We start from the raw sequence: 27414 nt of genomic DNA, 5'->3' as shown, positions 1-27414 counted from the left end.
GGGCCGGGCTCTGTTGTGCCCTCGGGCCGGACTACATCTCCCAGCGAGCCCCGCGCCGGCCCTCGCGAGAGGTGGCCGGGCTCGCGCCGGGACTTCCTTTCCCTGGGGCCGCCGGCGCTCCGGAAGTGGCCGCGCGGCGCTTCCGCGGCGGCGGCGGCGGAGGGAGCGGAGCGGGACGGGGGGAACGCGGTCGGTGCTCGGCCCTCCGTGCCCGCGGCAGCCATGGACGTGACCGGGCCCGAGACCGACTGGCGCAGCACCAACTTCCGGCAGAAGCTCGTCAGCCAGATGTGAGTGCGCTCCGCGGGCCCGGTGCCGGGCCGGCTGCGCGCGGGCCTCGGCCCCCGCCGGAGGGGCTCCCGCCGCCCCTGAGGCCGTGTCCCGCCTCTCTGCGCTGTTCTGCGAGGCCTTTCCGGCCTTCCCCGGGCTGCCTGGGTTCGTGCCCGGACCCCGCTGTTTCCTCTCTCCCGGGCCGGTACCAGGATTTGCTCAGACTGTTTTTTTACTTAATTTCTCCTGTCCTCCTCCCGTTGCACTTTGCTCTTCCCCAGAAGCACCGGCTCCCAGTCCTGCTTGACAGCATCTGCTTTAGGGCTTCGATTTTGGCGGTGTCCTTGGTGGTGTGAAATTTGACATAATCAGTTTTATGAAAATGCCTGTTATGGGCTTGTTTCTGATTTTTTAGAGCAAATGTGAGATAAAAATGCTGGTGGTTTAATGTAAAGTTCAACTCGTTGCCCTTTCAGTTGTGAAACAAGTGCTTTACTTGAATTACTTTGCTGCTCTGCAGTCTTTTCTTATTTTATGGAAGGCTCTTCTGTCCTGTGCAAGGGGGTTGTTACATTGCTTCTAAAGTAATGTTGAAGTCCTAATTTATGTACGTTTGGAAAGCTTGACCTTAATTTGTTGATTATAAGGATCAATATCTAAAAATTGACAGTCTTTTTTTTAAGATATATAAGCAATTTCCTGTTTGACTGCCTGTAGTTTTACTTCAGTTAAGGTGCTGTTCCAGAATTAAACTGTTACAGTATTCTTTAAAGAAGTAATGATGATGTGTATCTGTCAAAGCCACACAAACTTTCTTGGTGCTCAGAACTGATGTTTCACTTTCTAAACTTTCTGTAAAGTCATTAGTGTTCTTAGGTGAATCCCTCATTGCTTCTCCTCCTCTTCTGCTGCTTCATCAAAACAAGCAAACAAAAGTGCCCTTGAATGCTGTGTAGCTTTGAGGAAATAAACACGATAAATTAAATGTGTGGAACCATTCACATAACTCCCTTTGAGTGCCTTGTTATGCTGCTGGGTACAGAAGTCTTAATTTGTTGCATTTTCACACCTGGGTTTCCTTTACAACACTGAATTTAAGATTTTGGGGTTTTGGTTTGTTATTCTTTTTAAGAGTGACATGTGAGTGAACATTTCAGTGATGCTGTGGGGAATAAGTGTCCTGTGTAAATGGTCAGTGTGTATGATTGGGTTATTTGAGAGAATTGTGCCTTTGATGACCCAAGAACCTCTTCAGTACTGGGCTCTGTGTGACTGCAGACCCAAGCAGGATTCCAAGATCAAGGAAAAACCAGAGCCCAGGTGACTGGGGCTGAAGAGCAGCTTTGGCTTCTCCCAGGATGTTCCAGGAGACAGCAGTGATGTAGGAATGTGGATATACACTTGTGCTTGCAGGGTACCCCTTTATCCTGGCTCTTACATAGAGCTGGTACTTACTGGTGCCATGGGAGTCTCCTTCCTAAAGGCCTTTGCTTAATGTGTTTTTAAATGTTGGTGATGCCTGAAGGACAAATCTGATCTGGGTTGTGTGGTGGTAAACCCATTTTGTGGTTGTGTACAGTTCCTGCCCCAAGCTGCTTCCAGGCTGTGTTAGAAGGGGATTGTGTTGAGTGTAGAAAAGGGATGTAACTCAGGTTGTGGAGTGTTCCATTAATTTTGTGTTTGTTTTTTTGCTTGAAGTTTTCGTCTGTATCTTCTCACTTTAGTTAGTGGCTCAGCTGAGTGAGAAGAAAGAATGTCTGAGCAGAAATAGAGATGAGAACGTGGAGAGTACATGAAAGGAGGAGACTGAGGAACAAGCAGGCAGAAAAAGAGTGGAACAGCTGAAGTTTTTTGAGCGATGAAGGGAAAAATAAGAAAAGGAAGGTTGTCTGCATTTGTTGCTCTCCATGAAACACATCACAAAACCGGTTCATAAAGCAGCCTCAATTTTATATTCCAGCCTAGGTTGTCTGATGAGAATTCAGGCAAAAAAGTCCAAGAGGGCAGATGTTTCTCCGTTCCTGGGAGTGTAGAGGAAGTGAGGGATTAGTTATTTATAAATTCTTATTTTGTCACAACTGTGAACTGAAGAAGCTACTGCAATATGTCTTCATTTCAAGTGTTTGGGTTGCCATGCAGTGAACCTGATAGGGGAATTTCTCAAAGTTAAAAATAACTCAGGAAAAGTGGTTATTTTTAACCTTGCTTGTTCTTCAGTACTGCTGATGGCAAAGCCACACAGACAGTTGTACCAGCATGACTTGGCAGGGGTGGCTTCTTACCTCGTCACCTCTGCCAGAGGGAATCCCTTCTCCTGGAGGATATGTTTGTGAAGCTGTGAAGGGACGATTCTGTATGTAGTGAGAAGGGTTTTTTCATCTCTGCAGAACTGGAAGGCAAGGTAATGCTAGAACAAGGCATTAGGGAGGCTGGATGGTCCTTTGCATTCCTCGTGTAGCTGAAGGAGTTGTGCTGGGGACCTGGGACCTTCAGGCCTTGTACTCTGTCAAGCAACTGTGTGAATAAAGTAGTGAGTGATTCCTGCTTTGGGCCTTCTGCTGGGGTGTGTTACAGGGGTATTCCTGCAGTGAGGGCTGCTATTGATAGCATTTGTTATGCTTGATCTGTAACAAACAGAAATGTTGTGTGAGACAGTTATCCACACAAGATCAAGGGAATAAAGTTTTACTTTGAGGTTTTTAAACCTTGTAATGTGGATACATGTGGCTAACAGCACACCAGCACACTCGCCCCTGCCCACCCATTGCTGTTTCAAACAAGAAAGGTTTCGTTAACTGAGTGTCATAGTGATCAAATATTCTATTTCACAAAGCAGCATGTGGTGATTTTACATGTCTTAGTGTGGTGTTGGCCCTGGAACTCATTGCCCTCGTCTTTCGTTGGAACAACTGATTCATGCAGTCATGGTGTGAGCTGGGGAGGGAACTGGTGTAGTTTTGAAGGAGAACGTGTTTTGCAAGATGTTTCAGCTAGACCAGTTGGCCTTAGTGAGTGGTTGCACATATTTGGGCTGGAAACAAGCTTCTTGGGAATGGAGGGGGAATTCCTGAAGCTGGTGTTGGTGTTGAATGCCTCATCTTTTGAAACCACAACTTTTGAGTGTTGTGCATGAAGTCCAAAGCGCAGAGTTTTCATGCACATCTTGTGATGCATTTACTAAGTGCTTATGAGGCAGATGAAGGTTGGATTGTCTGGTACCATCTAGTTATCAGAATTTTGTCGAGTTCAGTGTTCCATAAAGATACCATACATTATTTGGTATCCTTAACTCTGGGTTAAAGCTATGACTTTTTTTTAAGTGACTTTCCTAGTCTTTTAATGTAAATATTTTTATGTTGATTGCAGTTAAATGTGTAAGCAAGGAAAGAGTTGTGTGTTTTTTCTTCCTCCTAGTCTAAACCTTTATTGGAATGCTAACAGACAGGACATGGACAGCTTGGAGTAGCATTTTTGGTAATGAGAATGTAGTCATAAAAACATGTCTTTCATATTCTATAACTTCAAAAGGAAAAGGTAGATACATGTAAAAGTAGATAATTTCTTTTTTTCCCCCAAGTTCCTGGTACCAAGTTCCACATTGATCACTGTCTGTATCACAGCCACTGAGTACTACCTGCATTACTTTCTTTACTTGCCTCTGCATAATCTTTGTCTTCTCTTTTTGCCAGCTCAGTTTTCGGTGCTCTCAACATGAAAGGCATTGCCATTGTACTGGAACTGGGAAGTTAAGGAGGATTCAGAGAGTAGTGTGGATTTAGAGGCAGCCTTTCCAAAAGGGAAAGCATTAAAAAAGGGACTGTCAATAAAGAATTGGATGCAGCCTCTTCCTCCGCAGCAGAGCCCCTTCAGGAGCAGTTCACTTTAAGGCTTGTTTGCCCATGGAGGAATAGTTGTCCCGCATTATGTTCAGATTCAGCTTCAGTTTAAGTAACTTCATAAATAAGCAGCATTTTTTTAGTGTCTGCCAGACCACACCAACAGGTTACCATGAGAGCCCTGCAGCAGGTAGGATGTTCACTGTGTTCTACCTTGCAGGCTGCAGCAAGTCAGCTGCCTGCTGCTGGTTTGTGAGGAAGGGGAATGAGTTGTGGCAGCCTAAGCTCCTGCATTTTAAGGCTGTACCATCTGCTCTTCGCTTCTGTGGCTGTTACTGAGTTAATTCAGGAAGCTGAACCAACTTACTGCTTGTGCAAGCACCATTCCTGCTGCACGGGACCTGGTAGAAATTCAGGGGAAATTGTTCTCCCAAAATGGAAAACATTAATCTTGTCAATCAGTTTTCCTCAAATGAACAACTCCTGGTATTTTGTCAAGGTGGTAAAATAATGAGTTGCCTTGCAGTTGTTCTTGAATTTCTGCAAAGAATATTGATGTTGGCTTTGTTCTCCATCATTTGAAGAAACTTTAAAGGGTGGTGATTTTAAGTATCATATGTGGTGTTGGTTTGGGGTTCTGTTTGTTTGTTTGTTTTATATCTATAAATGAGAAAGTATTTACTGATGTCCTCAATTAATACCTAGCTTTGTTTTTTCCTTTTTTTTTTTTTTTCAGTGATGAAGCTATGAGGAAAGCTGGTGTTGCCCATAATAAATCCAGCAAAGATATGGAGAGTCATGTGTTTATGAAGGCCAAAACAAGGGTAAAGCATCTCTATTTGTTTCCAGAAGTTATTGCATGTCCAAAGAAGTTAGGAACAAATTGCAGAAACAGCAAAGCCAGTGCACTTAGTTAACTGTCTCTGCTTGTAGTACAGTTACTTGAAATTTTGATTTATATGTGCTTCTTTTACCCTGAGGGAAAGTGAGGTGTTCTGCATCCAATATATGCATCAAACTGGACTTAGTGCAAGACAGCTTTGCTGATGCTGCAGCATTTAATGCACATATGGAACTGCACTTTTCTTACCTGAATGTTTGTGTGTAGTGAATTGCGTAGAATTTCATTTATTTACAGTGTAGCACCATTCCATGTGACCAGTAGATGGTCAGAAAAACCTGGGATATCAATGAAAAGGCTCTGCCAAGAGTAACACCAAGGCAAGCACCGTGGTCTCTGTGAAAGTCTGGCAATAGTGTACAACTCTACACTTTGCCAAAACATAAACTTCTTCCCTGGAGCTGTGTTAGGAGAAATTGGATACTGTTGCTGTCTCCAAACAAGCCACGTTTGGGATAGAGCTTGTCTTGGTGAAAATTTTTATAATGCTGATGTCCCAGATCTGTGCCTGTGGCTGGCATCCTCACTGGTGAGTTGGTGGTTTCATGGGCAGGAAGGCTCTCTCAGCCCTCTGCAGTTTCTTACATGTTATGAGGAACATGTAAGTAATAAAATACTGCAAAGAATATTTGTCTTTTCACTTCTGACATATCTATCATGTTAGTCTTCAGAGTTATTATTTTACTTGTACTTGTAATATGAACTTAGCTTAGGGAAAGGTAGTATGAGTGTGACATAATTCAAGGACTAAAATAAGCCAGTACATGAAGTAAAAGCAAGGTTTAATCCTTATGAAAATGACTTATAGTGGATAAGAACTGGAAAGTGGATGTATTGGTTTATAATGTTCACATACTGCGATCCTATTAGTGTAACTGTCAGAGAGGTTCTTTCCTGTGAATTTTGTGGTGTCTTGGCCTTCTTGTACCATCAACTGCAATGACCTATTAGTAAAAATATTCTGACTTAATAAACAGACTGTTTCTTGGAAGTGAACTGCTCTGAAAAGCCCACAGACACGGCAAAGTAAAATCCAGTATGTTGAGGAAGAACCAGAAAGTAATGGTTGCTCTGTTTTTATTTCTTATGCTGAAATACTCATTTTTTACCTTTAGGAGGAATATCTTTCTCTTGTGGCCAGACTCATTATCCATTTTCGAGATATCCGTAAGTGATTTTTTTAGTTTTGACTTATTTTTTTCCTCAGTCATGGGGTTGCTCATCACATCCTCCAAAAAAGACCCCAAAAAATAAATTTTAGGGTTTCTACATGTGACTCTTCACAAGTTGCTTTAAAAATCTTTCTGTAATATGCATGCCTAATTTCTAAATAGTTTCTTTTACACGTCATCTATAATTGAAAAATATTTGAGAAATTATTTAAACTACTGTTTATACTACTTTTCTTCCTTCCTAATTTTTCCTGTATTTTTGCCTTCTTTCCATTATTTATGTAGCATTTTGGTTACCAAATTGGCTTAATGCGTTTTATTAGAACTACAGTAGATAGTGATTTTTTTATTTTTTAAATTATGTGAATGTATTTCTTGTAGAGAGCGTATCTAAAGGGCCAAATTTATGTGTGACAAGATTGACAAAGATGATGAATTGTTTTTTCTTTTCAGACAATAAGAAATCTCAAGCCTCAGTCAGTGGTAAGAGCTCCTTTTTTTTTTTTGCTGTTGTTGTTGTTGTGTCCTTCCTTCCCCCTGTGCTCCCCACTTCTAAATAGGACAGCTTAGGAATCAAGGCTGTGGAGTACTAAGAAGAAAGCATCTGTATATTCCCTAGCTGGAATATTACATACTGCTGGAGAAAGAGGGGGTACTGTGTTCCTTACCTGATTAATGCTGCTTCTGCACCCCATGTTCTGGTTTGCCCTCTTGAATTGCCATTCCCTCTTTGACTTCACTTTTCTGTGTGCCCCGGATTCAGATTATGAAAACTGTCTTGAAAGGCACTGAATTTATCCACTGCATAATAAAAGTGATGTTAGAGGGGGAACTGTATAGCAAAGTACTTCCTCTGGTCTGAGCATTGCTTCTCCATTTGACTTCAGGAGGAAGAGGATCCACGGTGGGACCCTCTTGGTGTTTGAGGTTATAAGCTGTATGTCCTCATGGACTTTTGTTGGCAGCTTGTTTTGACTTGTGTGTAAATGTGGAGGTGGCTAATAAGTTCCTTTTCTCTAATGTATTTAGAATCTATGTGGAACTTTGGAACTCTGAAGCACTTTGAATCATCTCCACTCTATAATATATGCAGAGAGTCAAAGATATGCCAGAAGCCTCTGCTCTCACAGGCAGAGCAGTGAATCTTAGTTTCCCGGGGTATTGGATCTAGTCATGGTCTGAAGTTAACAGATCAGAGAGTGGGGGATGGAGAACAGAGGATTTTGGGCAGACAATTGCATGGCTAGCTGCATATTGGTAACTGTTTTCTTTGTAGATCCGATGAATGCCCTGCAGAATCTAACTGGGGGTCCCGCAGCAGGGGCGCCTGGGATGGGCATGGCTTCCCGGGCTCAAGGAGCACCCATGAGTGGGATGAGTGGCCTTGGTCCAATGGGACAACAGATGAGTCTCCCAGGGCAGCAGCAGCCTCCTGGAACCTCGGGAATGGCCCCTCATGGTATGCCTGGTGTCTCTACAGCTACTCAGCAGAGTAAGTGTTCAGTTTGCTTCAACCACTGAAATTGTTATGTCAGCTTTTCAGTAAAAACTCCCCAAGGAAAAGGTGCTGAAGAGATGTCATACCTCTGGCTAAATCAGCCAAGGGAACTGCTGGGAAGAGTTGATTTTAAGTACTGCTACCTGATGGGATAAATGCCTTCCTTAGTATAGTGAGGAACAGTCTAGCTATTGTATGAGCAAATTCTTTCATCCTACTGTTGTCAGCTTCAGAATGTTGTTTTTGTAGAGCTCACCTATGTTTTCTATAGTACAGTACTCCTGCTGGTGACCTCGGTGCACATTTCCTCCTGCACATTTTTATTCTCTTTGCCTCGGTTGCTGACTCAATGTGTGTGAATTAGAAGTTGGTAGTAGAAAGTCTCATTCATTCTGCTGTTAATGTGCCTCATCCATTTGAGGAAGCAAAAGCACATGCTGCTCATGAAGGATGTTAATCTCGCGCTGTTTGGGTCTCATGTTTTCAGTACAGTCTGCTTTCTTTTCAGACCAACTTCAGCTGCAGCAGATTGCCCAGCAGCAACAGCAGCAGCAGCAGCAATTCCAGCAGCAGCAGGTGGCTTTGCAGCAGCAGCAGTTCCAGGCCCAGCAGTCAGCCATGCAGCAGCAGTTCCAGGTCCAGCAGCAGCAGGCAGCAGCCGCTGCAGTGGCACAGCAGCAGCAGCAGCAACAGCAGCAGTTGCAAGCTGTCCAGCAGCAGCAGCAGCACATGCTGAAACTGCAGATGCAGCAGCAGCAAAACCAACAGCAGGTGATGAGAAACAGCTACAATGGCAAATGAGGTGATCTGTGACGGGTTACCTGTCAAGTGAAGCTTGGCCTGTGAGGAAGTAGAGTATCAGCTCTACCTGTTACCAGCGCTTTTCCACTTTAGAGTAGGGCTTCAGGTTGGCAAGTTAATTGTCAGCAATATATTACATCCTGGAGGAAAACCTTAACAGATGTTTCATTGCTTTATTCTGTCATAACAATAGAAAATTGAAATCTTTATCTCTTTCTTTCTATAAATGTCAGGATTGTCTTTCATTCTGACAAGAATAGGTATGTGGGAAAGAACAGCACTTGAATTACTGTAGCAGTAGTGGCTGTTTTGTCATTGTGTGAATAACATGTTGCCACTTTAGAAAATGTGTGCCATGCACAAGATATATATATATATATATATATATATATATATATATTAGGCACAAAAGCAGCTGAGGAGACTTCAGCTGTCATATTCTTGTGTAGTTTTTGGTAAAGGGTGGTTACATTTGAAGAAGTGTGTCTAAGCCCATTTGTACAGGAGAAGCTGATGCACTTCACCTTTGCTTTTGAGAATTGTTTTAGTAGTGAGGAAAGCTTGTAATGTCAAAACTATGAGATGTAGCACTGCGTAGGGTTGAGATATATGAAAAGTGAGTGGATAAAAAGGTTGGGCTTTCTCTTTGGGCTTAAAACGTCAGCCTGATGTATTAGGATTCTGTTTGCTCTTGGTTTATGCTATAAAAACAAGCCTGCTGTCGCATTGCTGGAAGCTTTAGCATCCTGGCTTCTCCTGCTTTTCAGATGCAGCAGCAACAGCAGCAGCAACAACTACAGCGAATTGCCCAAATGCAGCAGCTGCAGGCACAGGCTATACAGGCACAACAGCAGCAGCAACAGCAGCAGCAGCAGCAGCAACAAATACCACCACAACAGATACAGCAGCAGCCACCTCAACAAGTCATGCAACAGCAGATACAACAGATGCAGCAGCAACAACAACAGCAGCAACAGCAGCAGCAGCAGCAGCAACAACAACAGGTTGCTCAGGCACAACAGTCTCAACTTCCACCACAATCCCAGCCTCAGCCCCAGCCCATGGTATCTCAGCCACAGGCAATCTCAGGACAAATTCCCAGTCAGGTTATGCCTGTTACTCTTACACCACAGCAGTTAAAAGCCATGCAGGTAAGGGCTGGTGACCAGCTGGTATTGTTGGTTTGTCATGATCCTCCAGAGAAATAAAAAATATATTTGATTTTTGCTAATAATGAAGTAGGAAAACCATAACTTGTTAAGACCTCTGTAGCTAGCCTGTTATGAGTACAGGGTTTGTGTACTCATAACAGGCTTGTGTTTAAAGGTTTGTGTCTGGGCCTGCCAGTAGAGAACAGTTTTGTGCCTAAGAGTCGGAGTTCTGGAAATCTGTGAAAACCATTTATCCAGCTAATATTTAAAAAATAATTTCTTGTCTTACTCTTGAATGGACAAGTGAAGAAAAGGAAATAAACTCTGGTTGAAGAAAAATTACCTCCATGATGTTTGTGGTTCCAGAACATGAGCAAGTGCTTTGAAGTGCCCAGTGCATTTCACTGGAGCCAGTGCTGGCTCTCCAGCATGCTGGCTTGGCTTCTGCTGCCTTCTTTAGAGTTTTGGTCACAGTTTAAGATACTGTCTGTTCCTGCCTTGAAGGCAATGTGGACAAGACAATAATTTTAGTCTGTTGAACCCCTTGCTGGGTCATCCTCTTAATGGTGCAGCTGTTTGAACTGCTACAGTCATTTCTGTTGGGCCTCCATATGTGCTGTTGAGCCAAAGCTCAGACCTGTTTTTCTTTGGGCCTTGCTGGGGAGGACTGGAGTGTCAACCACACTTGGGAAATGGATGAGTTGATGTGTCCACTTTGTGCTCCTACCAGTTAAGCTAGGAGTAGTTAAATGCCATGTTTGCCACACTGAAAGTTGTAATGAATGTATAAATATTTTAAATGCTGGTCATTGGCAGGTGCTTGAGGGGAAAAACCCACATGTGTGGTTAACTGTTTGCCAGAAAGTTAAGTATCTAGTACTGTCATAGAAGACCTGATAATACAGAGAAGAAGTTGCAAGAAGAAACTGAATTGGGTGTGCAGCCTATGGAAAAACTGTTCTAGATGTTATAAACATGGGAACTTGTTTTCACTGAGAAACCTCAAAAACTCTAGTCTGTGAGGCTGATCATGTCTCTACACCCTTTTTTATGGGAATCATGGTCAATCTAATCTAAACAGAAGTGTCATACCCTAATCATATATGTATGTTTACTTTGCTTTTTCTTTTCAAACTCAAGGTAAGAGCTCAGCTGGTGCAGCAGCAGCAGCAGGCAGCGGCAGCAGTGCAGGCAGCTCAGGCCCAGGCTGCTCAGATGGGAGCTTCAGGGCAGGTAAGGGCTCAGGAGCCACTACCCCTGGTCACAGGCCTGTAGCAAGTGCATGCTAGAGATGAGCATGGAGATGGGTTTCTGGTGGTTTCTGATGAGGGGTCTGACGTTGGTCATTCCCTCTATAAATGGTATATGGTCTTCTCTGCTGTTTCTCCTTTGCCTGGAGTCAGAGGCAGGATTTCATTGACAACCTCTCTGTGCATGCTCTCTGTCCCAAGTAGGTACGGTTGTTGCCTGTACTGACACAGGAATGCACATGAGTAAGAAGGCTTCCTGTGGGCACACTACGAGTCTGACTGTTGGTACCTGGAGTGTATCACCTCTTCTTTCCTTAAACTTTCTTAGGTGACTGCTTTGTTGTGTAAACTGATCTCTGTACTGTGACTCTTTGCCTGCTATCTTTAATCACATGTGATTTACCTTCCATCTTCATGTATTGACTATAAAAAATTGTACAGACAATGAAATCTCTCTGCGCTCCCCTTTCATTCCTTTCATCTTTCATTCTTTTTCTGAGTGAAATGGGCAGTAGATCTAGATTGCTCTTGTTCTGGATGTGAATTGTGCAGAAAAAATGGCGTGTGTCACAAGTGCAGTTACGTTAAGAAAAACAACCAAAACAGGTGCTGGGTGAAAGCTTCTTGTCTAACACAGTTTTCTTATCCTGTAATACACTTGTAGCCCCAGTGGTTGTTCCTTGATGTGTGTCTGGGATGAAGGAGACATGGGGGGAAAAAATGGGGAATGGCTTAAGCTGAACCTTTCATCCCATTTTCCACAAGAATGTGAAAGTCTTTCATGGCTTACCTCTGTAGTGTTTCATATTGAGGCATTTTACAGACATGGGTAAGTACAATTATCACCACTTTGTAGATGAAGAGACAGGCAGACAGATGAAATGAGGCTGACTAGGATTAATGGCAGAGTTCATTTTGTATACCCAGACATTCCATGTCTTCATGCACCATTTTCCCTTCAGTGCACAAGTAATATTATAAGTTCAGTAAGACCTTTGGAAGGTTTTTATGTGGACTGTGATAGTAATTGGTTCTTTAACATAAATCTCCCAGACTTTTATCAGGGATAGTGTCTTGTGCCATCATAACTCTCATGTGGCCCACACCCTTGCTGGTGGCTAAGTTCTGTTTCTGCATTGGTCCTTTGGCTTGAGTCAACATAACATGTAAAAGCTGATGCAGTGGTAAGTACAGTACTGGCAGCAATGGAGAATTCTCTTTCTACAGCTGAAATGTGAATTAAAACTCATGTTTGTTTCTTAAATAATTTCCAGGTGGCACTACAGGGACTTAGGCTGACTGGAAGGAGACTGACTTTTCTTCTTTTTACTAACTAAATGGTGCTCTTTTCAACTCCAAAGCAGATGGATTGTGTTTGTGCAGAGTCAACCTAATTCTTGCCCCATTTAGTGACTTCATATGCCAGTGGCTTAACAGCACAGTGCATTTGAAAAGTTTTGGGTGATAAGATGGTTGACAGTGAGTTTTGTATTGCAGCTTTATTCAGTCATGTGTAGTAAACTCGGGGATTGCTCTTTATCTGTCACATGTGGAATTTAGAATATTCCACATACAGAGGCTTTACTCCATTTATGTTCATGCCATTGCAATATGAGTCTACTAAAATTCGTGTAACACTGTGAAGTCTAATAAATGGGTTTCTTGTACTTGTGGAAATATTTTCTGTATGTAATACTCACTTTTAAGATTGTGGCTGTCTATAATATTACAATGCAGCTTCAGTGTTGAGAGTGTATAAGAATTCTCTTTAATTTATAAGAAGTTTCTTTTAAAGTAGATTTTTGCAGTTAGTACATTTTTAGTACATGCACCAGCATTTTTAATAAATCTGCCTTGATTTCTTCATTTGGTCCAGGGAAGCTTTTGTTATAAACAACCCCTGTCCTAATCTTTGCTTGTTAGATTTAATCATAGTTTCTAGGGACTTTCCAACTGGGGATTTTGCTTGATATGTCTGTATTTTTCCTTTTCCATAAAATTTCTGTACATCCTCTGTGCATAAAAGTAAAAGGAATCCCAGGTTTAAACACGGGTTCACTTTGAAGTTCTTCTCTGAAGTTATAACAACACCATGCAGGTCAATGTTACCCTGCTCAGGTGTCTGGTCCTTGTGAGCTGATAGTAGGAGTGTCCTAGTGACCAGAGAGCTACACAAGAGCTTGCAGCACCAAGAAAAAAACCCATATAATCAAGTGGAATTAAGTATTAATAAACTTTAAATCACTGTTCTGGTGCAATTCCTTCAGGTGCTCAGAATACAGAGTGGCTGTTGATTTTTGAAAATCCAGGCTGCCTTTAGTGGAGTGACAGTGGTACTGAATGTACATATGCTCACCAGAAGCTGTGTATTTACAGAATTCTGAATGTTTGGATTTTAGATGAAAGAAAGTTACAAGTTCAGGATTCTAATTGTTATATTCCACTTCATTTTTATCAAATAGTAGGGTTTGTATCTTACTTTGGAGGGAGACTCTCTTCCTCTTCTTGTTCTCTGCTTTATCTCAGTTTACAGAATCTAGAAATTTTATGCCATAAAAATCAAGTTCACTTGTGGAGGAGGATTTGTGTTCAGTTAAAATCTTTTTCAAAAGTACTTGAACATTTCTGGTTGTGTTCTTGTTTTAGACAGACAAGAACATCTCCTTTATGGATATATTGCTTTGCATAAAACAAACCCCCTTTCCTGACTCCTTTGTCAAAGCATCACAGGTTCTGTGCATGTAAATCATCTGGAAAATGGGGAAAAATAGATTAGTTTTGTTAAGAGAGTGGAATTAGTGCTGTTTTATATATACACTTCCTTTTGAAAGCACACATTTCAAAAAATACAAAAAAATCAAACCCAAAAATGTGTGCATGTGCACGTTTGACCAACTGCAATACTACAAACAGCTGAAAGCCTTTGAATTGGGGTTTGTCCTGTTGGTGTTCGGTGGTTTGCCAGACACTTAAACTGTGAATGTGCTTCTAATTTCCTTGGCCTCAGTGGAAGTAATTAAATCTTCACACTTTGGTGGTGTGGCATGAGAAACCAGGAGCAAGATGGGACATGTGGGTCACCATAACATCCCTGGGATTCCACACGCTCCAGAGGTCCGTGTGCGTTCACGAGGGTCAAGATGGGGTGATTGTACCTGGAAGGATACATTGGGGGTTTTTTCCCCCCTAGCAATTTCCCCCTTTTTTTTTTTTTTTTTGGTTTTGTTAGGGTTGTGTTGCTTCACCAGCTCTCGTGTTGATACTGTAGCTCTTCACTGCACTTCATAGCATCCACCTGTGCTTTGTGGCAGTGCTGGGTTGTTGTGTTTGCTCGTGGTGGCTGTTGCATGCTGTGTGTGCACGTGTGCATGTGTGTGTGATGTCTGAAGCGCTCTCATTCGTTTCTCTTTTGAAATCCTGTCTCTGACCATCCCTCTTTTCCTGGATGGAAAGGGACTGCATTGCTCTGATGTTGTGAACTAACAGCTGTGCTGAATTTGACACTATTTTCTTTATCAGTTATTGCTTTCCTTTTTCAGTCTTGCTATGTTGTATTTAATTTTATTTATTTTTAACAATTGTAAGCACATGCATTCTCTGACTCTTTAGAAACATGTTGCTGGCTGCTTCAGTCCATTTACATAGAACACTAAGCAGGAGTGCCCCAAACCATTTAGAGGAAGGAGGTTACATGAACTTGTAGGTTAGTTAGAACTGCATGGGTTCCTTGGTAACATGTAAGCTAGAAAAAAAAGGTAGCCCAGAGAACTTTACTGTAGATCTTTAGAGTACCAAACAGAAGCTCTTTTACTGATAAGTGAATCTGCCGAAGTTACCTGAATGCAACCTCAAAAATATGGTGTATTTGTTGTAAATTCTCAGTCAGTATATATCAAATTCTCAGTGGAATATCAAATCTTAAGTAACAGAGGGCTATACATGTGTATATAAAATTAAATCTGTATGACTCCTGCAGGCTGATGGTTCTGAAAGGGACTTCTAGACACCTCAGAGTAGCATAGTCCTAATACTATTTTAAAGTACAAATTCATTCTAATGCTAACCTCCATCATTTGTCCTAAATGATTGTTCTTTAGGGTGTGCTCAGTCTTTACAGCTGGAGAATCAAACTGTGCTTGAGGAAGATTATGGACTCAGAATAATTTAGCCCAGCTTAGTAATAGAGGAATGGGTATTTGTCCAAGATATGGAAATCAAAAGGATATATTTGACTTATTCTGTGGGTTATAAAAGAAAGGAAATAGCCTCGTCAAACCCAGAAATCCGTTTTATTGTCTGGCATTGTTGTGCTGTCATAGGTTAGGCTGGTCTGGAGTTTTGCCCTCTGTGGAGCATTTGTGCTGACAGTTGCTGTTGAACTGTGTGACAAAGTGTTTTACAGCTAAGGGGGCACATGCAAATACTGCTAAACCTTTTGAGTCCACAGCGGGGGAAAGCACATCAGAAACCTATGGCATTATAGAGCTTCTTATATGGAGCACAGACAGCAATCTTAGAGCACTTATTTCCAAGAATTCTAGAAATTCAAGATGTCAGGCAAAATTTAGGAGAAGCCATTGATGGAAATGACAGCACAGTCAACCCTCAACCCACGAATCTGAGTCTACACATCGCTCTCTGGAGATGAGTAGAATTCATTAGGTGCCTGCTGAAAACAGATAGAAGGGTTATAAAAAGGAGTTTGGTTTCTAAGCTAGCACGTCAGGTTAACCTTTAGAGAAAAGCTCACTAACCTTCCCTTCATGCTCCCCCTCCCCCTAATTCCTGGAGGTTGCATGTGCTTCTCATCCTGCCAGTGCACTGCATTTCTTGTTTTGCGATTACTTTTGTCTGTTGTCCCTCTGTCCTCAAAGATGATCACCGCACCTATGGCCCGAGGTGGGATGCAAATCAGACCACGGTTCCCGCCTACCACCGCTGTGTCTGCTACAGCACCAAGCTCCATTCCCTTGGGCGGACAGCAAATGCCACAGGTATTTACTGAGTCAAAGCACATTGTGTCAGGGATTCACTGCCTGGTTGTGTAGCACTGGCTTTCAAGCAAGGGGACCTTCACTTTTGCACCAAACAACGAACTTGCTGGTGTTTCTCAGGGTGTTGGGCTGTTTAAGTTGGGTTTTTTTATGGATCCCTTTTCATTTTAAATAATAGGTTTACTGAGAGCTTGGGATATCAAATAAAGCGTTATTAAAGTGGCGTAGGTCTTTATTTTAACATTTCAAACTTTTCTGTGTTCAGAATCGATTCAGGTCTCAAATTAGAGGTCCTCACTCTACGAGTGTGAATTTCTGAGAGTGTTGCAAGTCTGCACTGCAGTTTACTGGCTGAGTTGTGACCAGGACCTTGCTTGTCATATGTTCAGGCTCTGTACAGGTGCTTTCTTCATTACTAGTAAACTGGGGCTCATTTCAGTTGGAGTAGTTCCTTGGCATAATATCAGGGACCCAGAAAAATCCAAGCTGTTCTTTTCTTTCATGGTTGTGTAGGAGCAACTGCCAGAAGAATTCCACTTGTACCTGCATCAAAGAGCTTGTGGAGGCAGGCTGGCAGCACCTGTCCAGCTGTTGCTGGAAAGTGCATGAGGCCAGAGTACTGCATTTCTTCTCAGGAATTTGCAGAGGTAGTTAAAGTGACCAGAAAGATTCTGTAGTCCTAGGCAAACACATCTGTTGTTGTTTCTGGTTTAAGCTGGATGGTCATTTCAATCCAGAACAGTGTTTATATGTTAACTGACAAACCTGGGCATAGCTGTGGAGTCAGAGGAGAATCTACTCTGAGCTTTGGTTGGTGTAGCAGTTTATACAGAGAGAGACAATCATCTCCCATGTGAAATACAATATTTGGTTTGATGGTGAGGCTTTCCCATGGGTATTTAAGTATTAGTTTCACTTACATTTAATATTTGACCCATAACAAAAGACCTCTGGTTCAAGCATTCAGTACCATAGGCTGATCTTTTAGCACTGTCATTGTTATTGAGGAGCTTTGATTTCCAACACCAAGTGAACTGGTCATCAAGGAACTCTCTCAGTAGGAGGCCAAGGATTGTGAAAATTATGTAGAGGGCTGAACAACTAGAAAAGGCAGAAGAAGAAAAGAAATTTTTCATGAGCAATGATTTACAGTATTGTAAATGCTTTCTGGAGTTTTCCTTCAGGCTAAAAATTTCCTCATTACTACCCATCAGTTCCTTGTTGCAGCCTCCTTTCCCTGCCATTGGCTTCTGCATATTTGCACATTCTTGCTACTGGGAGCTTCTGAAAGCTCTCACCAGCCTTATCTCCTGAGTGCTGTCCTTGCCTGAGACTCAGCAAACTGGAGATAGGCCTTATGGCTGGCTTATCTTCCAGCATAGTGGGCTCTGAACACTAAGAATAGCTTTGATTTAGTGGATGTAAATGCAAACTTTTATCAGGCAAGCCTAAATATCTCCTGGCCAAGACTTCAGAAGATTAGGGCTTGGTGTCATGATCAGGACACTGTAGAGTCACAGAACATGGATATGTTCAGTGGGCTGTCATGGCTGACCATGAACATGCTTGTAGGGCAGAAATTCATATCTTTCAGTGAAAAAATATGTAGTTGCATTTCTTTATATCTGTTGAAGATGGAGGGTATACAAATGATAAGTAACCACGGCTTGACTCTGGAGTTAAATGAGTTCAGTGGAGTTAAAGCTCTGGAGGGAAAGTTTTATTTGTCTTTTGGGTTTGTAGATATTTTTGTGGTGGGTTTTTTTTAAGCCTTGTTTTTACTCTGAGTCAGCTGAAAAGAGCATTACCTAGGAGTTGAAATTTCATTAAATTGTTGTAATCTCAATCCATATCCTGGAAACAGTGTAAAAACCTAAACCTGAAGATCTGTTCTGCAAAATGACATCTGAAATTATTATGTAGCAAATGAACTGCTGTCAAAGCAAAGCAGGGCAGTAAGTTCAGAATTGCACAGTTCTGAAGGCACGTTTCTGAAAATGTCGCAGTTTTGCTTACTGTTAGAGGTTGGCCTTTGGTCTGCTCAAATGAAGCTGGCAGAGAGCAAACCTGTTGTAAGAAGGAAAGCTGTTTGCCTGTGCACATACTTGAATGAGAAGGGACAATGCAAAACCATTCAATTCATTCAGTGCTTATGTGCACAGTAGATGCTGCATGTCCTTTTCTTTGCTTTTCTGTACCATTTGTAAAATTAATGTGAAGGGTCCTTGGTGTTCAAGTAGATACAGAAGCTTAAATCTGGCAAAAAACCTAATGAAACTCCTTTCTCCTTCCTTCCCAAGACATAAGGATTGAAGTAATCCTTTGTAACCAACTTGAGACACTTAAAAGGGGCCTGATTTTCAGGAAGTGATGAACCACTCAAAGTGGTCTTAGTTTGACCTGAGGAAAAATGGGTGCAGCATCCAAGCTCTAAATTATTTGCTGTTTAATACAATGTTAAATAGACCTGTAAGAAGTCAGGGAATGCTTTTTGCAGTGTCCATCCCAGCTTCCTTCCAAACAGTGGTGAGCTGCTTGCTTTCTATGGGAGGCAGGCTATGCTTTTCAATCCCAAAAATGCTTTTCCAGCTGTTGAGGAGACAAATACTGTTAAAGAATCCACTTCTTATGTATAACAGTAAGCACAGCCTCGGTGCTTGTTGATTATGGAGAAAAGGAAGATATAGTAGCTGGTTTAAACATCTTTTCAGCCTCACTTGTTCTAACTCTTATCTTCATGGGAAAGGTTGCAAAGGTTATTGAAGGTTGAAAAAAACCCATTGTAGTATGTCAGGCTGCATTTGATTTTAAACTATTCTTTAATGGCTGATAAACTAGCATTTTCCAGCCTAGTTTTGCACAGAGCTGGGGATTGTTCGTACCCTATTTTATTTTGGTTTTTTGTGGAATGAGGCCTCTTGCAGAACTGCAGTGTGAAATTCCAATCAAAGCATTTCCTGTTTTATTCAGTGTGTACATGCAAAAGTAGACCATATGATACCTTTAAAATGTGCTAAATATCATGTCCATGGATGATTTAATGGGTATTTAACAAGAGGGTGAAGGACAATGCTGATATGCAGCACCCATGACATGTCTGGGACTTGTGGATTTACTGTGACCTTTGCTTAAAATTGATTTAGACTGAGGGAAACAGAATTGTTGATTCATAAAGATGCTAATCAGTGACTTACAGGATGGACACAGAGGTTGCTGAGCCACGATGGATCTTTGTATGTACTTATTTATAGCCTCAGGTCATGAGAACTCTGCATGTGCCTTACACAGACATGATCACTTAACATCTTCATCACTGTATCATGCTCCAGGCCACTGTACAGGTTTTCTTGTTTGGTTTTAAGTGATCAAGGGAAAAAATGTGTATTAGAACAAATGTGAGAAGTTGCTCAAATTTGAGCATCATCTAGCTCTGGTACTGTAGAGTGTACAGAATAAACTTAGTTGTTACCCAGAGTTTGGTGCTGTTCTGGAAATGCTCTTATTCATCTCTTTGTCCTTCAGGCACACCTCAGCACTCTCCAAAGGTCAGAAAACTACTTCATTTTTTTTTTCCACACAGGCATTCAGTTTGGAGTGTTTCTATCTCACACAGTTTTTCAAAGCTGAATATTTAAACAAGATGTTGCTGATATGGCTTACTTAATTGTTTTTCTTCCTTCTTCCTAAAGAAAACCATTTGGGATGCTACAGTCAAGTCTGACAGACCTTTGAAGACTGTAATGAAAAGGTCAAAATAAGGAGGGGGTTTTATGACTCTTAATTCTCAAGTGAGAACTGTCTTTTCTTCCTGCTCTTCTTTAGTTCTAATAAAGTACAGGTTTTTTACACGGTACTTCTGACATTTTAATTGCAATATGATGGTTTGGGAAGTGAAAAGCAATTAGTTGTTCAAATTATGTGCAATTTCAGTGGTTATTTCTAGTAAAGTTGGTATGAAGTACTGCCCTGAGAGCCTCAAGAGTGATACAGGTGGGACTGTCCTTATGGGGGAAAAAGGAAACTAATGCTTTCATTTCTTGTAGGCTTGAGGATCCGCTTCTCTCCACAGGTAAAGCTTTTAGTTAGGTTCCCATCCTCTATTCCCTTTTGTTGTTATTGATCTTGTCTTTTCCCACCTTTCAGGTCAGCCAGAACAATATTACCATGATGTCATCCCCATCTCCTGTCCAACAAGCTCAAACACCCCAGTCAATGCCTCCACCACCACAGCCACAGCCCTCACCTCAGCCAGGCCAGCCCACTTCTCAGCCAAATTCAAATGTCAGGTGAGCCACACTGCAGCTTCTGAGGACTTTTGTTAATGCCATAAGGGTGAGGTTTTCAGAAGCATTCAGTATATATCTTACTCTATTTCCACTGAAGTGAATGAATTTCAATTCCAACTGCACTGAGAGCACAGGTGGGATTGTGCTGGATACACTCTGAAAACCCCCTCTTTAAATAAAGAAGCTGTGTATGAAATCCTCGCCAAGACAGAACTACAGAATGCCATAACAATGCTTACTAAAATCATATCTGCTCACAGGCTGGTGATCCTTCCTTGTCAGATTCTGGTAGGTTTGATTATGTGCTTGTTTTTCAGTTCTGGCCCTGCTCCCTCACCCAGCAGCTTTCTCCCCAGTCCATCTCCACAACCATCCCAGAGCCCAGCAGCTGCACGAACACCTCAGAACTTCAGTGTCCCATCCCCAGGTCCTCTAAACACTCCAGGTAAATGATCTGAGAGCTGTACTGCGTGAGTTGGGCTGTGGTTTGGTAACTGTAGTAGTTACTAGGAAACCTGCTATTTTTGGCACTTTAAAGAGCTCCACAAAGCAGCTGGCATTGCAAGTAGTGAACGTGTCACATGCACCACGTAACACAACAGCTTGGGTACCTCAAATCAAAATCAACTGAAACCTCTTTTCTCATCACTGAAATATGTAATGGGGTTTTTCTCCCTAGTCTTTTGAAAAAAGAATGATACTCAATTTAATGGAGCAAGTTCCTTAATTCCATGCAGGAAAGAACCCTTAGCAACAGCATAGAGTTGTAAAGGATCTAACCACTTAATCACAGGCAGCTGCTTTGCTCCAAAACACTTCCCCAGGTGTACTGTGACATTTTGCTCTTCTCCCTCACAGCTACAATAAGCAGTTTCTGATACTGAGAGTGGAGGTAACATACTGGCTCCTTCTCACACCAGAGTTGTGTGCTTTGCAGGTTGGAAAGCACCCACTTCAGGAAAACTGCAGCAAATTCATTGTGTTGATTTAATGTTTAATGCATCAGAGTGAAGCCAAAATGAGGCCCTAGAAAATGGGTATATGGAACTTTGGAACTTTTCAGAAAAAAATGGTATTACCTGGGAATTGCTGTTCAGTCCACAGAACATGATATTTCTATACAAAGAGGAGAGGATTGGGCAAGCACTTGAACTATGGAGGGCATCCAGTTGTGGATTTAGATGTTTGACATGAGCTACACTTTGAGAGTGTCACGTTTCAGATCTAGATTCTGAAATGTGAGAATAATGTTCTGCAGTATCTTTTATCACCCTGTGACCTGCAGTCTTCCTTCTTGCCAGGAAATCCAAATTCTGTCATGAGTCCAGCCAGTTCTGGTCAGTCAGAGGAGCAACAGTATCTGGAAAAACTCAAACAGCTGTCAAAGTACATTGAGCCACTCCGGAGGATGATCAATAAAATAGATAAAAATGAAGGTGAGGTTCCCTATATTTAGCCATGCATTTCTCTCTGTCAGCTCTCTCTTCTGCTGAAAGAAGCAGTGCTTTGCCTTATGTGATGGTTTCTATTCCAGGGATTAAAAATGTCACAGAAAGTTTGTTGCTTTCTTGCCTATAGCTAAAGATTTTACTGTGAAGAGTGGGCAAAATCCTTGTTCTTAAATTCTCATGAGTTTTCCTTTACTTCTGGTGGTTTTCAGACACATAGAGCGTATGCAGTAGATATATTTATGAGTAGATGAAAGATCTGTCTTCACGCTACTGTCTTCAGTGTTGACTGGTGTATACATGAAATAATGTACTTTTAACAGTATATTGTGTTTCTGTCTGCAAGAATTGAAGCTATCCTTGTAGTCAGTGTTTATGTCTCTGGTATTATTTCAGACAGGAAGAAGGACTTGAGTAAAATGAAGAGTCTCTTGGATATCCTGACTGACCCTTCAAAACGGTAATTCTTTCCTTTTGGCTGGGCACTAACTTTCCCAGCTGTTCCAGAAATTTGTTGTTTAGCATCCAGCCACGTTTACACTGAGGCTCTGTGGAGCTCAGATTGCAGGAACACTTCAGCTAAGGTGACCATTTTGTGGTGATGAAGTTTCTCCTGTTCCACAGGTGCCCCCTGAAGACGCTGCAGAAATGCGAAATTGCTCTGGAGAAGCTGAAAAATGATATGGCTGTGGTATGTGAGGCTTTGTGCTAGTAAAGATAAGCAATTAATTTGTGAAAGGCAAGGTAACTTTTTGCATTTCCTGTGACTCATGCTGTTAAGGCTTCAAGTAAGGTTGGACAAAATAGAAAAACAGGAAAAAATGGGCATTTACTTCACACAAGTCACCTGTGTGTATCTTTTAACTGAACTTTCAAGTTCTTGTGCTTTGTGCCAAGACTCAAATACTTCTTTCAGTGAACTTCTGTGGCTGATTTCAGGACTGCCTTCCTAAACCAAAGCAGCAGATGTCTTTTTGCTTGTTTGTTTTCTCCTCCCTTACTGTTAATGTGTGCAGTTTGGAGAATCATTTGCATTTCATGCGTCGGAAGTTTACCGCTGCAAAATTTTGCAGAATTAACGGTAGATGTTTCTTTTTTGGTGATGATTAAAAGACAAAGGGTTTCTGTTGTGTTTCAGCCTACTCCACCACCTCCCCCAGTGCCCCCAACCAAACAGCAGTACTTGTGTCAGCCACTGCTGGATGCTGTTTTGGCCAACATCCGTTCCCCAGTGTTCAACCATTCCCTGTACCGAACGTTTATGCCGGCCATGACCGCAATCCATGGACCGCCCATCACGTACGTATCACCCACCTGCTGCCTGTCCTGAGCGTTCATTATTTGGGGAAGAATGGTTATTTGTAGAAGCTGTTAAAAGAACAGAGGGGTTTTTGCAGGGGGGTGAGTTACAGCTTTCCTTTTGTGACCTGTAGAGAATTTGACAAATACATTTTCACCTGGTCCTTTTGTGGCCTGTGCTTTACACAGGGCCCCAGTTGCTTCCCCTCGAAAACGGAAATATGAAGAGGATGAAAGGCAGACCATTCCAAATGTCTTACAAGGGGAAGTTGCAAGATTAAATCCTAAATTCCTGGTGAACCTGGACCCTTCCCACTGCAGCAATAATGGCACAGTTCATCTCATATGCAAGCTAGGTAAGCAAGGAGACACTAAGGGCTGCATTCAGAAAGAAGTGCTGAGCTTGATTGTAGGAATTTGAAACAGTCTTGAATCTGGCTAACCTGTGACTTCTGCATGAAGTCTGTACTTATTTCTATACTTATCATAGCACTGCATCATCACAACATTCTGCACAGCCTGTTTCAGGGTACTCCTGGGGATTTCATTCACACTGATTGATCTTTTCTCTGCACTGAAGTTGCAATTGGTAACCTCAGTGTGTAGAAAATTACTTGTTGCTAGCAAAATCTTGATTCCTGATTTGACCTAATCTGATATGTGAGTTGTTGAGCCTTCATCAAGTAGGACAGAGCTAGAGAAATGGTGAGTTAATTTTTGGGATGGTCTATTTCAATTTGTACTAATGATCACTGGCAATGGTGTATGTTCAAGAAATTAATTCAGACTTTTTTTTTTAATCCTAGCTGAATAATCATGAAGTGTTTACTTGTTTTGTTCTTGGATTCCAGTAGGGAAAATAGATTCTTTCCTCCCCCACTTCCTTTGAAGTGTCAGGATTGGTTTTGTCCTGAGCATTGATACACGAGGCACTTAATTTTCAAAAATGAGGTGTCTAACTTGGTGAAGTTGAGCTGATGATATGGTGAGAATGGCAAGGTGCAGAAGTGTGTAAGAGATGGAGCTATGTTTGCCAGGCTTTTCTGCCAAAAGTTTAAGAGTGTTGGTAAAGTGAGCAATGAGATTTCCTTTCAGTAAAAAAGGAGATGTACGGTCAGGTTCGTCCTTGGGGTTCACAGGGTAGAAACCAAGCTGTATTATGCACAAAACCCTTCTATCCAGCAAGGAATGCTTTGTTCTGATGGGAAGTGTGTTTGCATCCTAGATGACAAGAATCTTCCAAATGTCCCACCACTCCAGCTCAGCGTTCCAGCGGATTATCCAGATCAGAGCCCTCTGTGGATAAAAAACCCCAGACAGTATGGTATGAGGCTGCTGGCATGACATTTGTTGGGCATGTGTCTGTGGTAGTAGGGGGGAAATGTGAACACTTCATGTTACTCTTGTCTTTTAAAGTTTTTTAAATATACTTTTTTATTATAACTTCCTTTATCTGTTATCTTTTTTTTTCCAGCAGCCAACCCCTTTTTGCAGTCAGTGTATCGATACATGACTTCAAAACTATTGCAACTTCCAGACAAGCATTCAGTCACAGCACTCTTGAACACCTGGGCACAAAGCATTCGCCAGGCCTGCCTCTCTGCTGCATAACAGCTCACTTTCTAAATCATGAAGCAAGAAAAAAGGTCTCAACAGCTGGCCTCTTCCACATGCCACTGGAATTCCACAGTTCGGGGAGGTTACTTCAGAAGAAAGAAGCCTTATGTTGTTTTGTTTCTAGGTGTCAGGTTCAGTAGAGAGCCTGATGTTAGACTTAGCCTTCATGCTTTTTATCTTCTGCCTCGGTGGACTTTTGCCAGCATTCTCAAATATACAAAATGTGTATATATGGTTCTTGAGACTGTATTTCAGATGAGTTTTTATTGTCTTCTTAGAGAAGAAATTATTTGTGGACTTCCATCAGGGAGTCTGGTATAAGAGGGAGTAGGGAGAAAATGTCCTAATTTGCTTCAAAGTTTGCTCAGTGCCAGTATTCCTTTCACACTGTATGTTTTGTGACCTCATACTGCCCCAGAAATAAATTAGCTCCAACTAGAATGTGCTTGCAAACTTCTCAGTGGTTGTAGGAATCATTTTGCCTTTTAGCTTTGCCCAGAGATGGGATAAATTACAGCCTTTTAAGGCATCCCTCAAATATGTGAGATAAATCTGGATAATTACACCTGGGGGTGGGAGTGTGGAACTAAACAGAGCAAAAAAAGTATTTTATAGCTTATTTTAAATGCAACTTTGTGTAAACGGTTTTTGGTTAGCATGGATCACATTTCTCACTCCAAAAGAGTGAGGCTGATGAGAAGGAAAGAGATACTAATGTGCACACTGACTTCCTCTGTGAATTCAGTAAATGTGTGTGTAAAGGTGTGGAGGGAAAAGCCAACAGTATAAAGGCCAAGTGACACCAGTCAATCCAGCAGGCTCACAGCTAGATTTCTTTTATTGAGTCTTTCTGAGGCATCTGGCTTCCTTTGGGAGTTGATGCAGTGCAGGGAAAATGCTTCTATACTGCATCAGTCTGTTTGAACAGAAAAGGCAAAAAACAACAGCTCAGGAGTAGAACTGACAATTAGCACATTGTGTCTTGAGCAATGATGGGCACTCAAGTCAGTCATCAGCTGCCTTATTGTTGGGCACTTCTAATGAAAACATTTGCCACAAGTAACTTTAATTTCATGCATTTTTCATATTTCCACTGTGCTTATAAATTGCTCCCTCTTGATTTCCTGGTGCAGAATTTCAAATATCAGATGTTCCCATTATATCCTGCCCCATGTCTCTGTATTGTGCAGCAAACCTTGAAGAGTAGCTGGGATCTCTTACAGTAGTGTCAAGAAATTGCTATGACCTCTATAAATCTGTGTGGTGTCATCGGTTTTAGGATGGTTTTAAATGTGGGTACTTAGTAAGCACTGACTGAGGCAGCAGAGTGCTATCAGTATTTTGTACATGAACGAATGCATTATCTGTTTGTTTCTATTGTAATAAATTTATTATTATTCCTGTGTTAGACATTATACTGCTCTTCCCATGTTAGATACCAGTTCTGTTGTGCCACTGGATGATGGTTACTGTGTTCTGTGGTAAGTGAAAACTCACAGGCTTTGCAGGTTAGGGCACAAAATCATAAATGGCTTTGTGTTCTATGCAACACTATCCTTCACTGTCCTCTGAGTGAACTGGAAGATCTGGTCAAAAGGTTAGTAATGGTATCTACAAATGACAGATGTAGTTTTTAACTGGTAAAAAAGAGAGAAATTGTGACCCAAGTCCTGCGACCACAGAGCTGATTATGGAAGTAGTGGGGAGGGGCAGTTTAAGCAAAGAAGTTAACAAAAACCAAGGCCCTCATGTATCAAATGCTCAAATCAATGCAGCAGGACTATTATCTACAGCAGGACAATGTAAGTAGGAAGTATTTTCTCTTACACTGGCATGGAACATGCTGAGATGCAACCCTTGAGCAGCTCTAAGGCACACTGATGGATTTGTTAGTAAAAAATGGTTATTGCAGGCTTACTTTCATGGTACTGAATGCTCTGGTTCCTACAGCATCATTTTGGATGTTTATTTACATTTAGCTTATAGGTGTTTTTCTTACTGAACCTCATTTTGCTTTGATTAGCCTCTTTTGTGGGTGCATTAATGTGGCATATATTTTTAGTGAGCACAAAATGGTTGGTATTTTTGGGTATTTTCCTGACTGAGTTGCCTTTGGAAGCTGGTCTTTGGATGAGGATGTTTTGAAATCACCAAGTAGATTCTGAAAACATGTGCCTTTTATGTAGTACCCTGGGTGGGTTGTGCCACTTTGTTAATGAGCCCCCCCCTGCTGGGCAGGGATGGAGCTGAGCTCCATGGGTGTTTGAGAGCTGGAGTTAGATGCTGCTGTGAATGTTACAGTGCCACGTGTACGGTGCTCTCGTGTTTTCAGTAAATGTTTTCTCTCCTTATCTCACTGCTGTGTGCAGTCCTTAATATCTTACAGGAGTAATGCTGCAGAGCAGCTGCCTGACATGGGAACCGATGGATTCCTTAAGCAGTGATTTAACAAAAGGGTATTTCTTGCCCTTTTTGTGTCAGGTGAAAGGGACAACAAAGTATTTGTTGATCTCCAAGAGAGGAATGTTCCTATCTGTTGCCCAAAACTACCAGGTTAGAGTTGCAGTAAGGTTCAAGAGGAAACAGAGCAGTAACTTTTCTAAGCAAGTGTTAGTGCTCAATGAGCACAGTGGCTCCAGAAGACATGCAAACAACATGAAGTGGTTTATGGAGGTAGAAGACATAAACCTGCCAGGGCTGGGGAGGCCTCAGGCAGGCACCAGGAGGCTTAAGCCCAGCACTGGGCTGTGAGATGCCACTCCTGCTGCTTTGCCCCACCTTCTGTGTTTTAGTTTTTTTAATATCAGTGCAACTTTCTATAAATTTGTGTGTGCACTGCTATTTCTGTTACCTTTTGTAAGCATGCTTTGGAGGTCCTACAGCCAATTCTT

At 41.9% G+C, this 27414-nt stretch overlaps 1 protein-coding gene across 1 annotated transcript; it reads left to right on the top strand.

The window, feature by feature from the left end:
- The first annotated feature begins 139 nt into the window (after window positions 1–139).
- On the top strand, window positions 140–26879 carry MED15 (mediator complex subunit 15). The gene is made up of 18 exons (XM_032706257.1): window positions 140–290; window positions 4843–4930; window positions 6123–6174; window positions 6633–6662; window positions 7456–7671; window positions 8186–8448; window positions 9252–9629; window positions 10770–10862; window positions 15754–15873; window positions 20017–20159; window positions 20477–20604; window positions 21461–21595; window positions 22004–22067; window positions 22232–22298; window positions 22746–22906; window positions 23096–23262; window positions 24132–24230; window positions 24381–26879. The coding sequence occupies exons 1-18, from the start codon at window positions 223–225 to the stop codon at window positions 24515–24517; spliced, it is 2409 nt and encodes an 802-aa protein (XP_032562148.1). The 5' UTR covers window positions 140–222; the 3' UTR covers window positions 24518–26879.
- The last annotated feature ends 535 nt before the right edge of the window (window positions 26880–27414 follow it).

The sequence above is a fragment of the Chiroxiphia lanceolata genome, chromosome 18 (assembly GCF_009829145.1).
Source record: "Chiroxiphia lanceolata isolate bChiLan1 chromosome 18, bChiLan1.pri, whole genome shotgun sequence".
NCBI classification, from domain to species: Eukaryota; Metazoa; Chordata; class Aves; order Passeriformes; family Pipridae; genus Chiroxiphia; species Chiroxiphia lanceolata.
The sequence above is the reverse complement of the archived record's forward strand: the minus strand, read 5'-3'. Positions and strand labels throughout refer to the sequence as shown.